The 19,538-nt window shown below is 44.7% G+C and overlaps 1 protein-coding gene across 1 annotated transcript in view; it reads left to right on the top strand.

Annotated features, from left to right (window-relative positions):
- Positions 1-19,538, top strand: part of ERN1 (endoplasmic reticulum to nucleus signaling 1) — a 749,808-nt gene that overhangs the window by 564,198 nt on the left and 166,072 nt on the right. The window contains exon 14 of the mRNA XM_069654991.1: positions 144-234. Within this exon, the coding sequence (XP_069511092.1) occupies positions 144-234 (91 nt within the window). The remainder of the gene's footprint in view (positions 1-143; positions 235-19,538) is intronic.

Below are 19,538 nucleotides of genomic sequence, written 5' to 3'. Positions count from 1 at the left end.
CACTGTGGAGAAGCTGGAGCTCTTCAGTTTCAGTGTTTAATAAATGCTGCCCTTCACTTGCCTAAACTAAAGTCCAACTTTCTGTCTACTTGTGCTGTGTACTTTAGGGTATTTATTTCCTTATCTTGTATCATTTCATTTAGAGGAAGACTTGCAAGTTGTGAGAATTGGGAAGATTTCATTTAATCCGAAAGACATGATTGGACACGGTGCAGAGGGTACGATAGTTTACAGGTGAGCGCATACCTGACCTGATTTTATTTTTTTTTGCATTTGTATAGCGCACTAAACCCTCAGGCATATCAATGTGCTGGTTACAAACATTGGTTAGCATGACATGTTACAAAGTACCATTATGGCAAAACATAGGTCATGTTAAGTGAAAAGTGAATTGTCTGACTCTTTAGGTTTCTTAGGAAAAGAGTAATGTTTTGAGCTGCTTGCAGAAGGCCCAGTAGGAGTGTTCCGTGCTGAAGGCTGGTGGTAGTGTGTTCCAATTATGGAACGCTTTTTACGTAAAATATTTTAATCATGGCTATTAGAATAATTGTGATTTTAAAAAGTAAGAAGTTTAAGTATCCTCTTTTAACCAAAGTCCTAAAAACCCTTGCTGAATGATTGGGCCATTTTCTTACTAAGTTAGAAAATGTTCTCTCATGCATGTTTTTGCTGCCAATGCATTATGATGTTGATTGCATCCCCGATTCTGTCTAATTAGAGCAACAGTTGCAGCCTTGGTTACTAATTGAAATGTTGAGCAAACCTTTGAGAATTCGACTTTAAATGGACACCTGACAAGAACGAGAAGAATAGCAGTGTTCAAAATAATATAGATGTTCCAGAATAACTTTTAGCCATTACTTTTAGGAAAATCTTGATTCTATTAACGACTGAGAGGTGAGCATTATGTTCACAAAGTTCACTATCAAACATTAAAGAAAATGCATTTCCAATGTTTCTCTTGGAGTACAAGAGTTGTCACATCCTCCCTCTTGTCCTCTTTCTTCGATGCAAGCAATGAAGGTACAGGACCAATCCCAACAAACTAACACCTTACCAATAACCAGGATAACCATGGACTCTTCCAAACCGCAGGTCCATAGGCAACCAAGAACAGCTCTCCTTGCCGCCACCCTATGACTGTGATGGTAGCCATTGCCTCTGCAACAAGCAAATCCACGTACATACAAACTGGGATGGGAATCTTAATGATATACAGTATTGTTATCGCACCACACTTCAATACTATGAATTTGACAGTCTGTAAAAATGCAACCAATTATTGACAGATGTCACATATCCGTTATATTTAATGAGTCTTTTACATTAAGCAGAGTGGGATAATTCTCACCTCAATTTCCTTAATAAAATTAAGATTTAATTATTTTGCAAGACTGGATTCAAACATTCCATTTGTTTAAAACTGCCTCCCCACCAATATAGCTGGCTGTTAAGTAGCTTTTACAGAAATCTCTAAGCCCAATTCACGTAACCAATCTGCCATCTGCTTTATATCTTCGAGCCATGAGTTGACCTGAAAGGCCTAGGAGGCTGTAGCCCCTCTGCCTGAATAAGTGCCAAAATGAGAAGCCAGAATGCCTGCCTGAACTAATGTCCAGCACACCCGTTGCACGAGAGTTGGGGAAAGTAATGGTGGTGTAGGTTTTCCACACCCACTATGAGCAGGCCTACTGTATCTTCCTTGTATGTTTTCAGGTGGTGCACTACATAAAGCTTGACATGGTCTCTAAAATTGGGATTCAGCACTACCCTTAAATTACATTTCGTGCACCCCGATATGTTAACGATGATGCCATCTGGAGGGTATGCTGTTCGGAGGCCGTACAGTCAAGAACCTGTGATGCTCTTCAAGAACACTAGATAAAGAAGTTTTGTTTGTTTAATTATTTGATTAACTTTATAATATGCAAAGCAGACCTCAGAGCATTGAAGCACAGAAAGAAAACTACATTTGAAGGAAATTAAAGAAAGAAGAGGTCAGTAATGGGGAATGTAAAGGGACATAGACCCTTAAGAGGGGGGTAATGTAAGCTGTAGAGCTGTACAATGAAATTAGTAAATACAGGTATCCAAGTAAACACTTACACACTTAGTTTATACATATTTATATATGCGCAAGGATAATTAGACCATTGTTAAAAAGCAGCAACTAATAGTAACATTAATCCCAAAGTTAGGATTCAATTCAACAAGAGCAATAAAGTAGGTGAGTAAACTTTTCTTATGCTAAACATATTCCAGCACACTGAGTGTCATTTGAGGTCAATATTGCTACTTCTTTGTGATCACTATTACAATATTGAGTTTAAAGCAGGGAAAAGAAGTACTAAAACAGTTAGATTCTTCAAGAGGGATGCAGGCAGTCGTTTATCCCAACAATAAGTGTTCAACAAATTAAAACATGCAAGTGAACACGCACTGCCAAAGCCAATAGGTTCAGTAAGGGGGCTTTTAGGAAGCCAGGACAGTCCAAGCCAATGGGGCAGTTCAAAGTTCTGATGCTCCCTTCTTAGAATTCTTTTTAATTTAGTTCAGTAGAAAATCACAGAAGCTCAAGATGAGCCACCTTGAAGAAGCACAAGCTCGGAGGCTAATGCAAGTGAGTTGAGGTAAACTCAAAAGCGTTTGATAGTGCTCGCCAAGCGAGGAAGCCCCACATTATCTGTGAATTGAAGAATTGGTTCCAGCGGGATGCCTTCCTGTTGCAGCATAGCAGACCCTTATTCCTGGTCCTTGGTCGTGGTTATGAAAGGGACGACGTCTGGCAGGCTCCTGCGACAGCACTCGAGAGGGACTCTGCAGCAATGGATTCTCGTGGATTCAGCTGTCTTTTGTGGTTTTGGTGCCTTTTTCTCAGCGCCAAAAAGTAACGAACAGCTCCGGTTGGAAGTTACTTGATCAGTTCGGTCCTGGACTCTGGTGAGGGAACTCTGGATGAAGATTTCCTACGTCTGTAGGGTCCTATGGATGCCCACATAGTTTTGGCCAGATTCTCACTTCCGTAGCCCATGCTCTCGATGATGATCAATGGTCCCCGGGCATTGGAATTCTGCAGCCTTGGAAAGTCACAGCAAGTCGGGGGGTTGTGCCAAAATGAAGCCCGTCTCAAGGCTAGTTGGTCCCACCAGCCCAAGGGAGGAAGTCGTCCCTTCGAGGTCTTCCTAGGTGGAAAGGAAATGGTTCAACACAGCTGCAGGGCATCACTGGGCACTTTGCGGTCCAGGAGAGTGCTGTTGACGTCTTCATGTCTTCTTCACTGGATGTTGTTTTCCAGTGGTCGACTCTTTAGTCCCCAAAACATCACCTTTTAAGCAAGTTCCCATTTATTCACAGCCCTAGGCTGTCAATCACGCAGCCGGGTGGTTGTCCTCCTGGACAGCAAGCCAGCCAATGGGAACTGGTTTCAATCGGGCACATTGTAAGGAAGGCATGGTATCAACAGTAAGACAGACACCAGTGACCACAGTTCAAGGGTGTTTATTGAACTTCATAATGGGTTTGAAAAACACCTATCTAATCCTAAATCTACAGATGGGAGCAAGCTACAACCTTCCAATAATAACGCAGCCCTAGGGGTGTCTTGTCAAAATAAAAGGGCCTATTCTAATAAACCTATTGCCAATTTTTACTTCTAAACACACATAGTGTGGGAAACAGTGTTACGAAAAAGAAAGAAGTGTTCACAAAATGATATGTCAGGATGTTCAGGCCGTTGGCCTACCTTCCCCACGTTTTCAGCACAGGACAAGGTGGTACACCGGAGCCTGGCACAATCTCTGGCTTCTCTAGCACAATGATACAGTTTAATCATTAGAATCAGGGCCTTCAGTGCCCAAGTCTCTTTGCCTTTCAAAGTCTCTGCATTCAGTGGGCCTGATGTGAGAAACAATAAGTTCCTTTTCTCTTTCAGATTTTCACAAGTATTTAATTTCTCTGCCGATTCACTATTCACCTCGGATCCCCCTCAGCCGGGCTCAGATCCCCTCAATAAAATGTTTGTAAATGTTTTATGCATCCAATTTCTCGTAGGATATTCTTTCTCTGGTAAATCACGGTTCGCCATGGATCCCTCTGTCGGGCCCAGATCCCGGATCCCCTGCAGTCGGCTCAGATGCTTTTAACACAATGTTCAATTAATCTCCCTCTGCCCGCTCGGACTAATTCCAATTTCCGATATAACTTTTAACACAAACTTGCTTTAACCCAAAGCTTTCAGTGGATCTCCCTCCGCCGGGCTCAGACCAACTTCATCTACTTTGTAATCAATTATCGAAGACTTTCAAATGTGCATTGGGTTTTGCTTGACCCGTTGCAGGACCACTTCGATTTCACAATTCTTTATTACTCTTCACATTTGCCACCTTTCAGCTGGATACCCAACAATGACTTTCAAATGAGCACCTATGGATTTTAAATTTAAAGGGAAAGAAGGTTTTTTCTGGTGAAGAAAAAGGTTCCGTCTCCCGTCCCTTGGAAGGGACGCCCATACAGTATGGAGGAAAGGGGACTATGGAGTAGGAGTACGTTAGTCACTATGGTGAGTAACTTTTAATTTACAACTCACCCCCATACTCCGATTCTTCGTAGGTCTTGGCAAGCCTTCAGTAAGGGTCCAAGGTCGCTTTGCCTGCCTTCAGCTCCCGTTCCTGATACCCAGGGCTTGCACTTTGCCGGTCGGTGACAAATGCTGGTGCAAGGTCTTCAGGTTGGGGAATGCAGAGGAACTCGATGCAGCGCCCCTCTCAGCACACGAACGGATGCTGGAAAGCCGTTTCGGACGATGGCCACCAATGCACGGTGATGCAGGGGCCACGCACTTGTCGCGGTCGGACTTCACCTCATATCCTGGGTCCCCTTGATGCTGGAACCACGATAGTGGGCAGAGAGGAGTCCTGTAGCACAAGCTGCCGAACCCCCAAAGTAACAGCGATGTCTGCAGCATGGTAGCCCAAACTCTGAGCTTGGCTGCCACTGTTTGATCCAGGGGCACTCCAGAGGGCTCTTCATCGCAGAACTCCGAGTCGACATAGATAATGGGTGTTCCCTCCACTCCAAGGGTTGCAGCACCTTACTACCTGGTTTTATTCTTTAACCAGATTTATCCTGGGCAATCAGTTCTTGCCCTATTGGTATACCACCAGAACATGCTTCAACTGTAACTTTCAAATTAGAATAACAACTTCAACAGTCTTCTTTGGTATCAAAATGTTAGCAGCTTTCAGGGAATGGAACATTCACATTAATCCACGCTAGGACTCTTCTGCAAACAATGCTCATTTCCCCCTGGATAGCTAATTCCAGAAGGGCAGCCTGTTTGCCACCTTTCTTTCCCTTCTGCTTCACTGGTTATTTTTTATTTATTTTTTACATTTATAAAGTGCCTAAGACTGGGAGTCGTCAGGGTCACTGTAGGAGAAACCAATTACACTTATAACTTCCAGGTGTGGGGAGCAGGCCAAGAGACTCTCCCCACAAGCAGTCATTTCGGTGGAAGGGATTGCCGTGATACATCGTCGTTAGGAAAAGAGCTATGTTTTTAGGGCCTTGCAGAAGGGCAAGTAGGATTCCTCTGCGTGGGGAGAGAAGGACATTCCAGCAGTGCGCTGCCACTGCGGGGAAGCTAGAGCCACCTTCTCTGACTTTTTTTGAAGGTCGGAGGGACCAGGCATTGGGCGTGGAAGGATCTCACCGGTCTGGTGGACATGGATTACACAATTCTTTGCGTCGAGTATTCCAGGGCAGTGTTGGAAAGACGTTTATGCATGATTGAGTTTTTTAAAGATTATTCGTTCTCGGATCAGAAGCCAATGCGCAATCCTTCCTGTCTGCCGAGATGTGTTCTTTTCTCGGGATGGTGAGTGCTGCACGTAGAGCATAGTTTTGGATTACCTGCAATCTATTGAGGGTGTTGCAGTAGTCCAGTCTCACTCCTATGATTGCTCTGGTGATAGTGAAGTAGCTGGTTGGTGTGAGGATTTGTCTAGCTGAATTGATGTGCTTGGCTGTATATGCAGCGGCGGAGGCAATAGCATTTACTTGGGAGAGGGAGCTATCGAGGTAAATCCCCAGTGTTTTTACAGATGCTGCGACAGGGATGTGAATGCCATCTATGGTGAAGGCTGAGAATTGCACGTTGAGTTTTTTGAGCATGGACGGTGACCCTATCAGTAGGATTTCTGCTTTGTCTTTGTTAAGGCATAGGTGGTTAGTGGCCATCCAAGCTTGGATAGTTGAGCGTATTTTGTTGATAGTGAAGGAGGCTGTCGTAAATGCCTGACAGGGGGATGATGATTTTAGTGTCATCTGCATCGTTGGTGTAGGCTATGCCGGTGGAGTCCAGGAGGTAGTAAAGGGGTGGGGGGGGGGGAGTTTGGTGAAGATGTTGTAGAGGGAACGGGGAACGGAGATGGAGGATCTTTGTGGGATTCCACAAGGTATGAGGATGGTGGGGGGCACTGGCAGTGTCTGAGAAGACTCTCATGGATTACCTTTCAAGGAGGCTACCCAAGTCATGGCCTCCTCGGAGAAGTTGGCGGCTGCCATGAGAGGGTGGCAGAGGATTTTATGGTCTACTAGGTCAAAGGCGGCAGAGAGATCAAAGGGAAGTAGGCGGGTTGGCTTACTGACATCAGAGAAGTCATCAAGTTGGTTTTTCAGGTCTACTAATAATGCTGATTCCGTTCCATGTCTCGGCCGGAATCCAGATTGGCGCAGCCCAAGCATGTGGTTAGTTTCTAAGAAGGCTTGGATTTGCTCATAGGCTGCCCTGTCCAGGATCTATAGTAGCAACGGTACCATGGTGATGGGGGGAGGAGGGGTTAGTTATTCAGTACTGTTGGATCAAGCTAGTGTTTTTTAGTAGGGGGGAGAACCCTTGATTATTTTAGACTGGAGTGGACTTGGCTCGCTGAAAGGGAGGCATTTATGAATCTCGTAATGAACGGGACTAGGGCTTCCGAGCACTCTTCAATGACATTCGGGGGCCAGGGGGGCTGCATCTGGAGGGTTTGAGCTTTTTGAGTACGTTGGCCATTTCTCCTTCCGAGACTTCTCTAAATTGGAAGGTGGTGAGAGTTGGTGAATAGAAGTGGGGTGGGTGGAAACAAGGGTTTATTTCATTTTCATTTTGAGTTGTAGAGAGGTGAATTTGGTATTGCATATTTATTTATTTCATTTATAAAGCGCACAAAGTGGCCCTGGGGCATCGTGGCACTGTTGCAACAGTGCTTACTTAGTTACAAAGACAATAGACATGAGCGTCTGTTTGTGATTGAACCTAATGCCAGACAGATCGCCGTTACATTGATACAGAACCGGCAGAGTTAGAGGCTCAAAAGGTTCAGGTAGGAGACAGAAAGCCCAATGCTCAGTCCGATGGCAGGAGACCTTCCTCGGGATGGAGGAGTGGGTAGGCATTGAACACTGGTGAAATAATTAAAGAGCACAGTTTAGAGAGATTTGGAGAATGCTAGGTGCAAGGTCCCATTTCGCAAGGTTGTCGGGAGGGAATTCCAGTGTGTGGGGGCAAGGAAAGTGAAGCTGGCACCTCCTGCTCTGGCCCTTTTGTAGGAAGGGACTTTGAGCTGATTGGAGTGATGTGAGCTTTTTGGTCTGGAGGAGTTAGCTCCGATTACTTTTTCAGCAAGGTAAAGGGGTGGTGTGGCCTGTAAGTGCGTTATTTATGGGTTATGGCTAGTGTCTTGAAGAGTATCCGTTCTTTGACCGGGAGCCAGTGACCACCTTGTCTAGCATGGGAGATGTGCTCCCTTTTGGGAATGTTGAGGGCCGCCTTAAGGGCATTCATCTGAATGATTTGAAGTCTGTTAAGATTTTTGGAAGAGGTGCCGGCAAATAGGACGTTACAGTAATCTAATTTGGCTCCAATGGTGGCTCTGGCTATAGAGAGGCAGTTACTTGTGGATAGGTAAGGTTTGACTGCTTTGATTAATTTGGTTGTGAATGCAACTGAGGACGCAACAGCGCTAAATTGACGTGTCATTGAGAGAGTGGAGTCAATGTACACCCCAAGGGTTTTGACTGCTGCTGAGACGGGGATTTGGGCGTTGTCTATAATAAAGGAGTTATACTGTTTGTCAAGCTTGTGAAGTATTTCCTTGGGGCCTACAATGAGGAGTTCAGTTTTATCCCCGTTGAGGCATAGACCATTGGCTGCCATCCAGGCTTGGATGATGGTGTAAGTTTTGCATAGTGTTTCTGTGTCTCTTTCATATGCGCCTGTGAGAGGAAGGAGTACTTGTGCATCATCGGCATAGTTGGTGTAGGCTATGCCGAGATTGTCCAGTTCGTTGAAGAGAGGTAGGGTGAAGAGATTATGCAAAGTGGGACAGGTACGTGAGCCCTGTGGGTCTCTGCAGTGTATGGTAGTGGGAGCTGTGCACGCCTGCTCTGATAAGACCTTCATGGCTCTCCCTTCAAGGCAGGAGTTAACCCAGGCAGTGGCTTCCGGGAAAAGTTGGGCTGAGTTGATAAGTGGTCTGCAGTGTGTCTTGTGGTCTACCAGATCAAACGCTTCAGACAAGACGAGAAGGAGGAGCAATGCTGGCTTGCCTTCATCCATGATTTTCCCTAGTTGGTTCTTAAGGTCCAGTAGGGCAGTTTCGGTCCTGTGACCTGGGCGGAAACCTGATTGCCTCATACCTAGGATGTTTGTTTCCAGGAATTGCTGGATTTCTATGTATGTGCAGATTTTTAGCAAGACTGTTACGGTGGTGATGGGTCTGTAGTTGTTAGGAGAAGCCAGGGTCTAGGGAGGGTTTCTTCAGGCGTGGGCGAACCTATGCTTCCTTCAGGCAAGGTGGAACCATACTGGAGACGAAAGAGGCATTTATGAATGCTGTCAGGAAGAGTGTTGAGGTGTCTGCGCAATCTTTGATGAGATTGGATGGTTTTATATTTTTGAGTATTGCTAGTACTTCAGGTTCCGACACTTCTCTGAAGGAGAAAAGCATCTTGCTTTGCGGGGAGTGAGGGTTTTTCGTTTGCGGGTAGGCAGATCGGATTTGGGCAAGGCGTTATGGGATTTGATTTTGCTTTGTAAGAGATCTATTATGTTGAGCATGGCAGGCTGGATGCTTGAGCACCAGGATTCGTCTTTTACGAGATCTTGTGTGGTGGTGGCTGGGGTGGCCAGTTCCTTTAATATAGCAAACAGTTCCTTCGATTCAGATTTGGCATTAGCGATTCTGGTGTTATAGGAAGCAGATTTAGCTGCTGTGATGTTTTTATTGTATTGGGAGGAGAGTTTCTTGTAGGCAAGTAGGGTGATGTCCTGTGGATTGGATTGCCATTCGGTGAGCGACATGTGCTTGACAGCACGTAGTGCCTTGAGTTTAGTAGTGAACCAGGAGTTGGGTGTATTATTCTTTTTTGCTTACTATTATTTCTAGAGGGGCAATGACATTGATTGCTTTTTTCATAGTCAAGTTGTAGAGTTCTGCTAGAGCCAGGGGGTCCATGTAGAATGGGGGCTTGAAGGCCGTAATTTCTAAGAACGGTAGGATATTAATTTTGTTTATTTTACGAGCGCTTCTTGCTAAAGCAGCTGGTGAGGGAGTGTTTGGTGTAGTGGTTTTAATGGTTGATGGGATGGAGAAATGAATGAGGGAGTGGTCCGTCCAGGGGTAGGGGGTGTTGGAGCTGATGGCTACTTTACAGTTATGGTCCACTACCCAGTCTAGAATGCGTACTTTGGAGTGGGTGGGGTTGGAAATTCGTTGCACGAATCCCAGGTCATGAAGAGCTTTGGCAAGAGATTTGGATTTTTTGTCTTTTGGGTCATTGAGGCCAAGGTTTAGGTCACGCAGTAGTAAGGGTTTGGTGGTGTTTTTCGGGTTATTACCTAGTAGATGGAGCAGGTTTTCCTGACAGTCCAGTAGTGGGCCAGGCAGCCGGTAGATATCATGGCTGGCAATCGTGCAGTTAGGCGGGAGGGAGAGTTTCACGGTCAAGGCATCAGCATTGCAACCTGATGGAGAATTGATTTGTCTGATTGACAAGGAGTCCTGAACTTTGAGTGCTACTCCCCCTCCTTTGGTGAGCAGTCTTTTGTATATTTATGCACCATGTCTCATCTTTGATGATGGTCATGGGGGAGTGGACAGTGTTTCTAATTCTGAAGATACTCAACATTTCTTGGGAGTCTGAGCTGGCATTCGTTATTCTAGTGTTGTAGGCTGTTGCTTTGGCTCCAATAATAGCCTGTTTATATTCTTTGGCAATCATGTTGAAGGCGGCTTTCAACTGATTGGAAGGGTCCCTTCTCCAAAGGGCTTCTGCTAGTCTCTTCCTAAGGCGTAAGGCCTGTAGGTCAGAGGTAAATCATGAGTTGAGGTGACCCACTGGTTTAGCTCTCCCGGGCAATAGTGGGCTCACCAAGTTTATAGCGTTGGTAAGGCTGCTTGAATATATGTCTGCTAATATCTTCAGGCCTGAGGAGTCCAGGTTCTCCAGTGAGAGTGGTGTGAGAAATGGCAAGATGGAGATGTTGGAGATTTTGCAGGTGCTGCGTGATGGGGTGGGAGGTAGGGCAGGGGGTTGACGGGTGGCTGCTGTTCAGTGGTTAAAAGGTGCAAGTCACAATGTGGTGGTCTGGTGCAGGCTAATATGTAGGTGATGGAGATCTGGTTGTTCAGATCCGCTACCAAGTCCAAGGTTCTATCCTTGTTGTGGGTTGGCGCATGGACCCGCTGGATGAAGCCAAGATCAGAGAGCGTGTTGGAAATTGCTTTGGTGAAGCTATCTGAATGGTCATTAAGGCCTAGATTTATCATTTTGGCAGTAAATTTGAGGTTCTTTCCTGCTGTAATAATGATATTTCCACGAAGGAGGCCGATTCCCCTGGTGGCCGCTAGAAGATGTGGGTGGTCACATTGTCTACTGGGAGAAGTGGTCAGTTTGACTGTAAGGCGCTCGAAGTCTCCTTCCCTGGTGATGTTGGCGGGTCGTATAATAAGAGAGTCCCTGTATGTAAGAGCGACGCCTCCACCTCTGGGGGACTGTCGTGTCTGTGTATGGCAAAGCCATCAGGGAGTGCGAGGAATAAAGCCGGACCTGAGGCTTTGTGGAGCCATGTTTCTGTTATGGCTAGCAGGTCTAGGTCTTGGGCAATGGTGAGATTGTGCATGTCAAGGGCAGGGCAGGGAGATATCTAGCATTAATGAGAGCTCCTTTTAGGATGTGATACTAGCTGATTTATTTGCCTTTTGCCTCACTCACCAACTACAAGGACAGGGAATGGATCTCCCATTCTTTTTTGCCTTTGTTTGCAGTGTAGCACAAGCCCCCTTTAGTGAGGTCTTTCAAGGATACTTTGTGTACCTTTAATCTTTTTTTTTAAGAAACATGGCAGTTACTTTTGTGATGCCTACTGTACAGGCTTGTAAGAGTGAACAATCTGTTTACCCTTTTCCTGGTGCACAAATCTGAACCTTTATTTTTTTTAACAGTGCCTTTTTGAGTACCATATACTCAAAATGGCTGATCCTTGTGGTACAATCCCTGTTCTTTATGCCATCTCTTTGTTGGACAACCTCCTTCCTTCCTCTGCAGTTGGGAATTTGCCATATAAATGCATGCTCTTATACAGGGGTCTCGCAAAGGACTCCTAGCCAGTGGTGTGTGCGTGTCCGTGTCTCTCAACGCCCAGTCTGTATTTGGCCTACACTTGCTTGGGACAGACTGCACTGCAATATTACATGGGCACCTTTATGCCTCTTGACTGCAAACTTTGCTGGAATCTCAACATGAACGAGAGCTGAGTGGAATCCAAAGTCTTTGAAGGAACCTGTTGTGGTACAGATCTTTCAGCTGGCAAGAACACCTGCAGGAAACCAGACAGTCCTGAGACGGGTGCTGCAGGTTGGAGGACAGATGGTGACCAATTTACACGGTATAATCACCCTATCAAGAAAAGAAGAGCGATTGCTTTCATCATCTTGGGATAGATTTGGAGTTTGTAAGGAATTATAAAAACATTTAAACTTCTCGGTAATCTATACTGGACAGAAGGTTTCCCTGAACGGACAATCCATCGAAATGCATTGGACCAGTTGCAATACTTTGTCTGTGCTTTGTTTTTTCTTCATATCTATTCTTTTATTAATTAATCTTTTATAATGCACTCAATACTGGAGACCGGTCTCTTGGTGCAGGACTGGGATTTGAACCTGGGTTGCTCTGCGTAGTCTTGCTTCCAAGACAAACGTGTTCTATCCTCCAGGCCGTATTTTATAGTACATCTAAAATGATTGACACATTGTAATGGATTTACATTTTCCATAAAGGATTTTTTGAGAATATATACATAAGATTTACTGCTATTAGGATCTTTCCAAATTCCTGATAAGTTGTCCGGCCCTAATCTGCATACTAATTAGCCGCTAATGCAAAGTTGACTACTTGGCTGTAGGACTGCATCATTTAATGAAAACTTGCAACAGAGAATAATTTACTGTAGTGCCCGCTCAAAACGTTTAGTTTCCTCTTGAATCCAAATTATGACTATGCTGCTCTTGTGGGACGGATCAGTTCATGGTCACCGCAATGCCTGCTCCTGAAGGGTCGTCCTGTGTTTCTGGACCTGAAACCATTTCATCTATGTGCAGGAATCTCTGCAGGGGCCTAACCTAACAGTAAGTCGAAGCTTCAAAATTGCTCCCGTTAGCCTTCAGCAACTTACAACCACAGTGTTAAGATGGATTCCTAGAATCTGGCCTGGTGGACACATTTTAAGAGGCCACCCTAGTTATGATGAACAGGGAAGTCTCTGAAAGGTTAGCCTTCTCCAATCAGGGTAAGCGGAAGAGCAGTCAAGCCTTCGTCTCCTGAGAATGTGAGTGGGGCCAGGGGCACTCAATGAGCCCACACCACAGAATAGCAAACAATTCAATTTAGACCATTTTTTTTTTGTTTTGTTTTGTAGGCAATGCAAACACACTGAAAAAAGAAACCAGGCAGTACAATCACACAACTCTGTATAATACAAATATATACAATCGCCAGTATTTTCATTTGTTATGCTTCATTAAATATCAAATAACTCAACCAAACAATGCAGGTACAGTGAATGATGGGAACCAATCACAAGAACAGTACTTTACTTTTGAAGTCCAGACCTAAGCGGAGTACAGCCTTGTGCCCAAATGTCGCAAAGTCCAAGGAGGAGGTGAGGGAGAAAGTGTCTGCAACAGCAGTTCTGCAACCATATGCCATTCACGCTAGGGAGATCCTGTGATTGATACTTGCCTGCCTTAGTCTGGGAGCTCGGTGCTCAGCTATTACAGGCTGCTGCTCCCCCTTCAAAGAACCATTTTCTGGGCGAAAGCACGCACTCATGAGGAAGTGAGGGAGAAAGTGTCTGCAACAGCAGTTCTGCGTCTTCAGGGGTGCAGTGGGCAACACACTGTGAGTATTGACTGCCCTTCTTCCCTAATATTCCCTACAGTGATTTTCCATTCCCTTTGGGCATTTTGCCTAATTTGAAACTGCATAATTACGGCCTGTGCAGCACTGCTGTACGCAAAGGCAAATGCCAAAGACATCAAGGGTCCGGGAAATGTGAATCACGGGGGGGCCCCCGGCCAAAGAAAGCAAGAGGGATCAAGCTGGCCTGCTGGTTCCTACACAAAGCATGATTACAACTTTCCTGAAACCAGCATGCCCTTCAGCAAATGGTGGGCCCATGACAAATTCACCCCCCAACACGATAGAGCCCATGAGAGACAATGATCCACCCAATTACCAGATGAATCTCTCACAGGGCTCACTAAGCATGGACAACAACGGCTCGCTTTTGCACCATTGCTTAAACTTCAGACCAAACTCTCTGGGCCTTGTAAATATTGATTATGACAATGTGATTGTCTCTCCTCTCTCGGCCACTACAGATCTTGAAAAACTGGTGTCCTCTTCTGACTTTTCCTCAAGCTACAGTGACACATAGGATGACATTGTCCACTGCAATTCAATCCAACAGGAAAGTCTACACCAACTAAGGAACGCCCCCTTGATATGATTAATATTCTGGAATAAAAAATTGATGCCCTCTTTAAGCTGTGTTCGACCATTGCCGGGGAACAAAGGGACTTAAAAACTGCTATAGGGAAAGTGGTGGCTGAGATATCGAGAAATAGCATTCCACCAATTGCAGACCAAAACCGGCCAACTGGAGTGCCTATAATAAAAATACAAGGAAACCGAAATATGCCTCGTATAATAAATGAAGCTTGGCAAGCGATACATTCTCCCGGAACCATGAATTTTGTGGAAACAAATTAGAGTGCAGCACATTCACAGGTTAAGAATGTGGCTTGGCTTGGTCCAGTCAGAGTGACGGCAGACTCAGAGGAACAGGTACTCGCGGCGTTGAGTATAGAACAATATATGCTAAACACACCTCCGTCTCCAGACCTCATCAGCCTTATGACAAATAAAAAGAAAATCTGTAAGAGAAGCCTAAATTCAAAACGCAAGCCACCCCATAAGGAGAGACTCCCTTCAAAAAGTTCCATATTCTTAAATGGTGGCCCTGTACCTTCTACGGCGAAACCCTATCTGGTTACAAACGAAACAGCAAATGTTGAAATAAGGACGGTTCTGCTCCAAGGCCCTCTCGACAAGTGGCTAGCAACAGGAAATAGTCCTCCTTTACTTGTTTCTGCCTCCACCTCTCCAGGGAGTCCTACTGCCCTTATGCATAAATTGGTTAAGATTCCACAAATTGAGCATCATTCTACAACTAACTCTTGTCCATCAGTAGAATTAATCTCCAGTGGCACGGTTTCAACAGTCCTGGGTGATGCACATGTGACCAGGGAATATACAGACCTATCTGCTACTTGGCATACACGTGTTGAAGCACTCCAAAAAAACATGGGATCACGCCCCTACACACCATACTGATCCTATATGGTATGCGGGCACAAGTTACGTCAAGTCGTTGAAGTTTCACCTACTACTACAAGGCCTTTTCTGAACAAAAGTTTGTTACTGGAGCTCTTGCATTTTATTCCAGATTTGTGCAAAATGGATACAAAGGACATAGTCTCCCTTGAACTACCGAGACTAACTAGTGCTTCTAACTGGGTGATAGCATGTTTTTCTTCACCGATTGTGGTCGAAAGAATTTGTAAACATGTACAAGTATTTGAGGCTCTAGGATTCGAGTTGTCTGTTTTCCGACCTGCCAATTTGAACAAACACGGGGCCAAATGGCTTTTACATCTCAAGACAGACTTGAAAATTGTGATAGGGATGTCTACAGGTTTAACGTGCCCAGGCTGGAGCGAGAATGGTCACAGTTGCAAACGTTTGGTTGAACTCATGCATGGTATAACAGAACATCGTTCAAGCTGAGCTCATGGAATACAAGGGCGTTTCATTCTTCTTCAAAATCAAAGTAGCCTGTCATTTTTGACTGACGCTGAAGTGTTCATGCTGCAGGCAACTTGGCTGACCTCCCCCTTTTACTTATTTGGCTATAGCATGGTAAATAATTTGGCAGCTCCTGTTCTAAAGGGTCGCCCAGAATGCGTTCTCTGTATTGGAGAAAAGGTTGGATAAGGTCTGAATGAATTCCGGATCAGCCCCCTTCCCCGCAAACATCTACTGGCTGCCACATTGTCTAAAACACAGCTGAGCACTGGGGCATTACTGGTGCTTACATTATATGATCCCCCCACCCCCAGGAAATGACTACACTAAGCAGCTAGTGAGACTTTTCGCACTTGGTGCAGCACTCACCCACGCATGATTTTATCAGGGGACTTTAATGTTGACTGTAAACATTCTTCTACAGCAGTTCACAAGAATGGGAAAAAATCTGCTGCCTGTCGAAATTACAGACTTGGCACGATTTGCTCTTGGAATACGTCATACAGATATTCACTCTGAGTTTCATGGACACAACGGTGACTTGGTCTAATGGAATACATAAAAGCTGTATAGATTTCATTTTTGTTAACTCAGTGATGCTAAGGTTTCTTCCTGAATTTGAAGACAGCCGATAGTGATAAGTGACCCTGCCGTCCTCTGCTTAAAATGTCATCTAGCAAACAAACCTCAAAAGAAGGGCCTAAGTAAAAACCCCATGATAAACCTCCAGGGAAACTGATTACACTGTTCTTAATATAACAATTATTTTAATTTAAATCTTAGAACTATTGCTGAGACAAATTCTACTGAGAGATTGACTGGGACCTGAAAGGCCTGCTTGACAGATACTGTATATCTGCATCAGAGCAACTCTGCATAAAAAATCAACCAGGTAGTATGGGGGTCCTGTATGATGTGGGTATTGCAAAGAGGAAGATAGTTAAATGTTTCCCTCTGTCCAATTAACAAATATGACACCATCTCTGTGAAAGAGAAAATGGAGTATGAAAGATTAGTTAGATCCAGTTGCCAAAATAGGCTGCGTTCATATAAATTTCATGAAAACGTGCGTGACTGGACATTCATAAATAAAATGCTTAGGACAAGGGATACCAAGAAGTTCTGTTTTTTTTTCTTCTTCGTACTTTTAAATCCCCAGCTTCTGACCGGGCGATCTGTGGTATTACTGAGTCCATTTGAGCCAAACATATCACCAAGTCCTGCTGGGTACAAGATGATTTACAAATGAGCCTGCAATGTGCTACTAAGTCTGGTTCCCTAGTTTGGCAACATGAAATAGCAAAATCAAAATCATCTAGGGCAATGGGACCTGATGGCCTCTGCAATGCAGTATTGAAGAACGATCCTCATAACTGGGCCGAATTAGTGAGCACCTTGTTCTTGCATGTATGTGAGACCGATTGCTGCCCCCTAACTTGGCTGGAGTCCATTTTCATTCCGGTTTACAAACAAATTATAGACCACTGGCCATGTTGGAAGATTATGGAGAAGACTTCACGCTTGGCGCTTGGATCCTTCCCTTTTATATTTTATAAAGCTGTTGTACAGTGACACAGTAGTGGGGTGAGGATAACCTAGGCAGGAGTGCTTACGGAACCATTTCGTACAAACATTGGCCTCAAGCAATGCTGTGTCCTCGCCCCGCTACTCTACAATGTAGCAGACTTTGAGGCAGCTTTGAAGATGGTACATAACTATCCCCTCAGTTATGGTGGAGAGAAATTTCATTGTATCATTTATGCGGATGATACCATCATATTCGATCGAACTCCGGTAGGTCTTCAACGCTCACTTGATGACTTAAAAACATATGCTGATTAAAATGGTCTTCTTATAAACATAGGCCAGACTAAAATTATGGCCATTGGAAAAGAGGCCTATCGGGGGAAACGTTTAATGTTTACCTGGCGACTGGGCGGCATTGACTTGGAACAAGTCGAGACTTGTAAATACTTAGGCATGCATATTTCATCGCAACTAAACGGTCTTCATCACACAAAACCTGCTGTCTCTACGGCCTGGACAAAATGGATATCTCTGATACATTTCATTGATAGACAAGGAGGCAGATCCATTGAGGCCAAACGCAGTGCCTACAGAATGTTGATAGTTCCAGGGATTCTGTATGCGCTGGAGACTCTGTGTAGTTTATGGCTATGCAAGACCTGGTCAGAAAACACTGCCTAAACATTGGCATGAATGATTACCCTGAGTCATTGGAGGTAGTATACAGGCTGGACTTTGAGAGGAAGTCTAGAAACTATGATCACTCATGGTCTGTAGAGAAAAAAGCGCAGATATGCCCTATATTCAGCCCAGGGACTGAGTGCAAATTTCCCATGTAACTACTTAACCAAATCATATTCTCTGCAGTTGATACAATTAATCATAGCCTTGCGCTCAAATTCTCCCGGTATACAAAAATACAGGGGCTTGGATTGGCTTTAAAAGGGAAGATTGCCTGTGCAAAAATGCTGCTGAATCGTCGAGGCATTTACTCTCACAATGCAATGCACTGTACTGTCTAGCCTTTATGAGAAGGGATATCATACATTTCTTGACCCAACTTCAGACCAGTTCTGGAGTTATTTGCATGGGGCGAAATCCTTGGTAGTGATGGCAGCAGCGCATCACATTTGACTTAATGTGGAAAAAATCTGGCTCTGTTTAAGGAGCCTGATGTAAAAACTTGAGGATACCCCAAAACCATAGTGCAGGTAGGTACAAGGTACGTAGTACTTTTGAAACCTATGTATAGGGAGATGTATAATTACATGACACCTTCCTACCGTGAAGCACCCTGATCCTAATAATCCATTACAGTGCTGATGAATGGGGATGTATATAAACTTTTATCTCAAATAATGTTCATGTTTGATAAATGTATGCACATAATTTGTGTTTTAGTCTTTTATAAGTGTAAAGAACAAACATTGCATTTGTGTTTTTTATCTTTTTCACAGTGTAAAGGACAAACGTTGATCAAAAACACTTAATATAAAAATGTCAAACATAGTCCAACACAATGTTCCTCACAGTTAAGTATTCTCTGTACAAAGGATGCAATAGGCTTGTGGTGGTGATTAGTTTCGAATTATTTAAAAGTTCACCTATTTTCTCAAGGATAGGTATGTTTTCGCCTTTATTCCACACCCAAAGCTAACCCAGGAGCAGGATACTTGACCCGGGTCCGATGACCAAAGGTGAGTGAAATGGAGATACGAGGTGGGAGGATAGGAATACTGATGCTTCCCTTTCCCCACCCCCCCAACTGATTTTCCCAGATGTCATTGTGGATCATCTGGGGGGTGCTGGGAGCTCCATCTTCTGCCCTTTGTTCTGGTGAGAGGTAGCCAGGGGTTAGGGTTTCGAGGATTCTTTTGGTCGGGTGAAAATGCTAAATATGTTGGTGAAGAAATGCTGAATCCAACGATGCAGGTCTCCTTGGGACAGAATGGGGGAAGGCGAGTGCCAATGACTATCACTATTTGAAGGCGACGGCAGGCGTCCTTCCAGTCAGTCACAACAGCTGCTCCAGGACGGGTTACCTTGAAGTAAGAAAGCTGAAATTTGGGGAGAATGCGACTTGTGGCACGATCTGGTGACCACCAATGTTCTGTACTCTATCGCAGAATGGTGATGGTTCTGGTGGGGTAGCCCACAAGAAAGTGGGTCAGTCCACCAGGCAGTCCAGGGACGCTTCTGACGGTTGTGAAGGGCTGCAACCTCGACAAGGCATCGAGACTAGTTGGCCCCACAAGTTCAAGGGCTGAAGGACCACTCATGGTCTTTCGAAATCAGGCGGAGGAGAAAGGCTTCACCGGCCTGGACACTAGAATAAATGTTGGGCGACTTCAGGAATAGTCTTCCAGTCGTCGACGGTCTGCTTTGTTTTCGAGGGATTCTTGGCTCCAACATAGATCTGAGGAATAGCTGCAGAGATTCTCCTTTTATCCAACATCCTAGCTGGAAGCAAGTCCAAGCCCACCACTAGTAAGGATCTGCACCATTCAAACAGCCAGTATTTGTCCAATCGGGGACAAATGCTGCTTTCAAATCCGACCGAGAAGCAGACTTTCTGGCACTAAGGATGTGGACTGGGACCA

This window comes from Ambystoma mexicanum, chromosome 3q (assembly GCF_040938575.1).
Source record: "Ambystoma mexicanum isolate Mex_15411 chromosome 3q, UKY_AmexF1_1, whole genome shotgun sequence".
NCBI classification, from domain to species: Eukaryota; Metazoa; Chordata; class Amphibia; order Caudata; family Ambystomatidae; genus Ambystoma; species Ambystoma mexicanum.
This window is presented reverse-complemented; position numbering and strand designations above follow the sequence as displayed.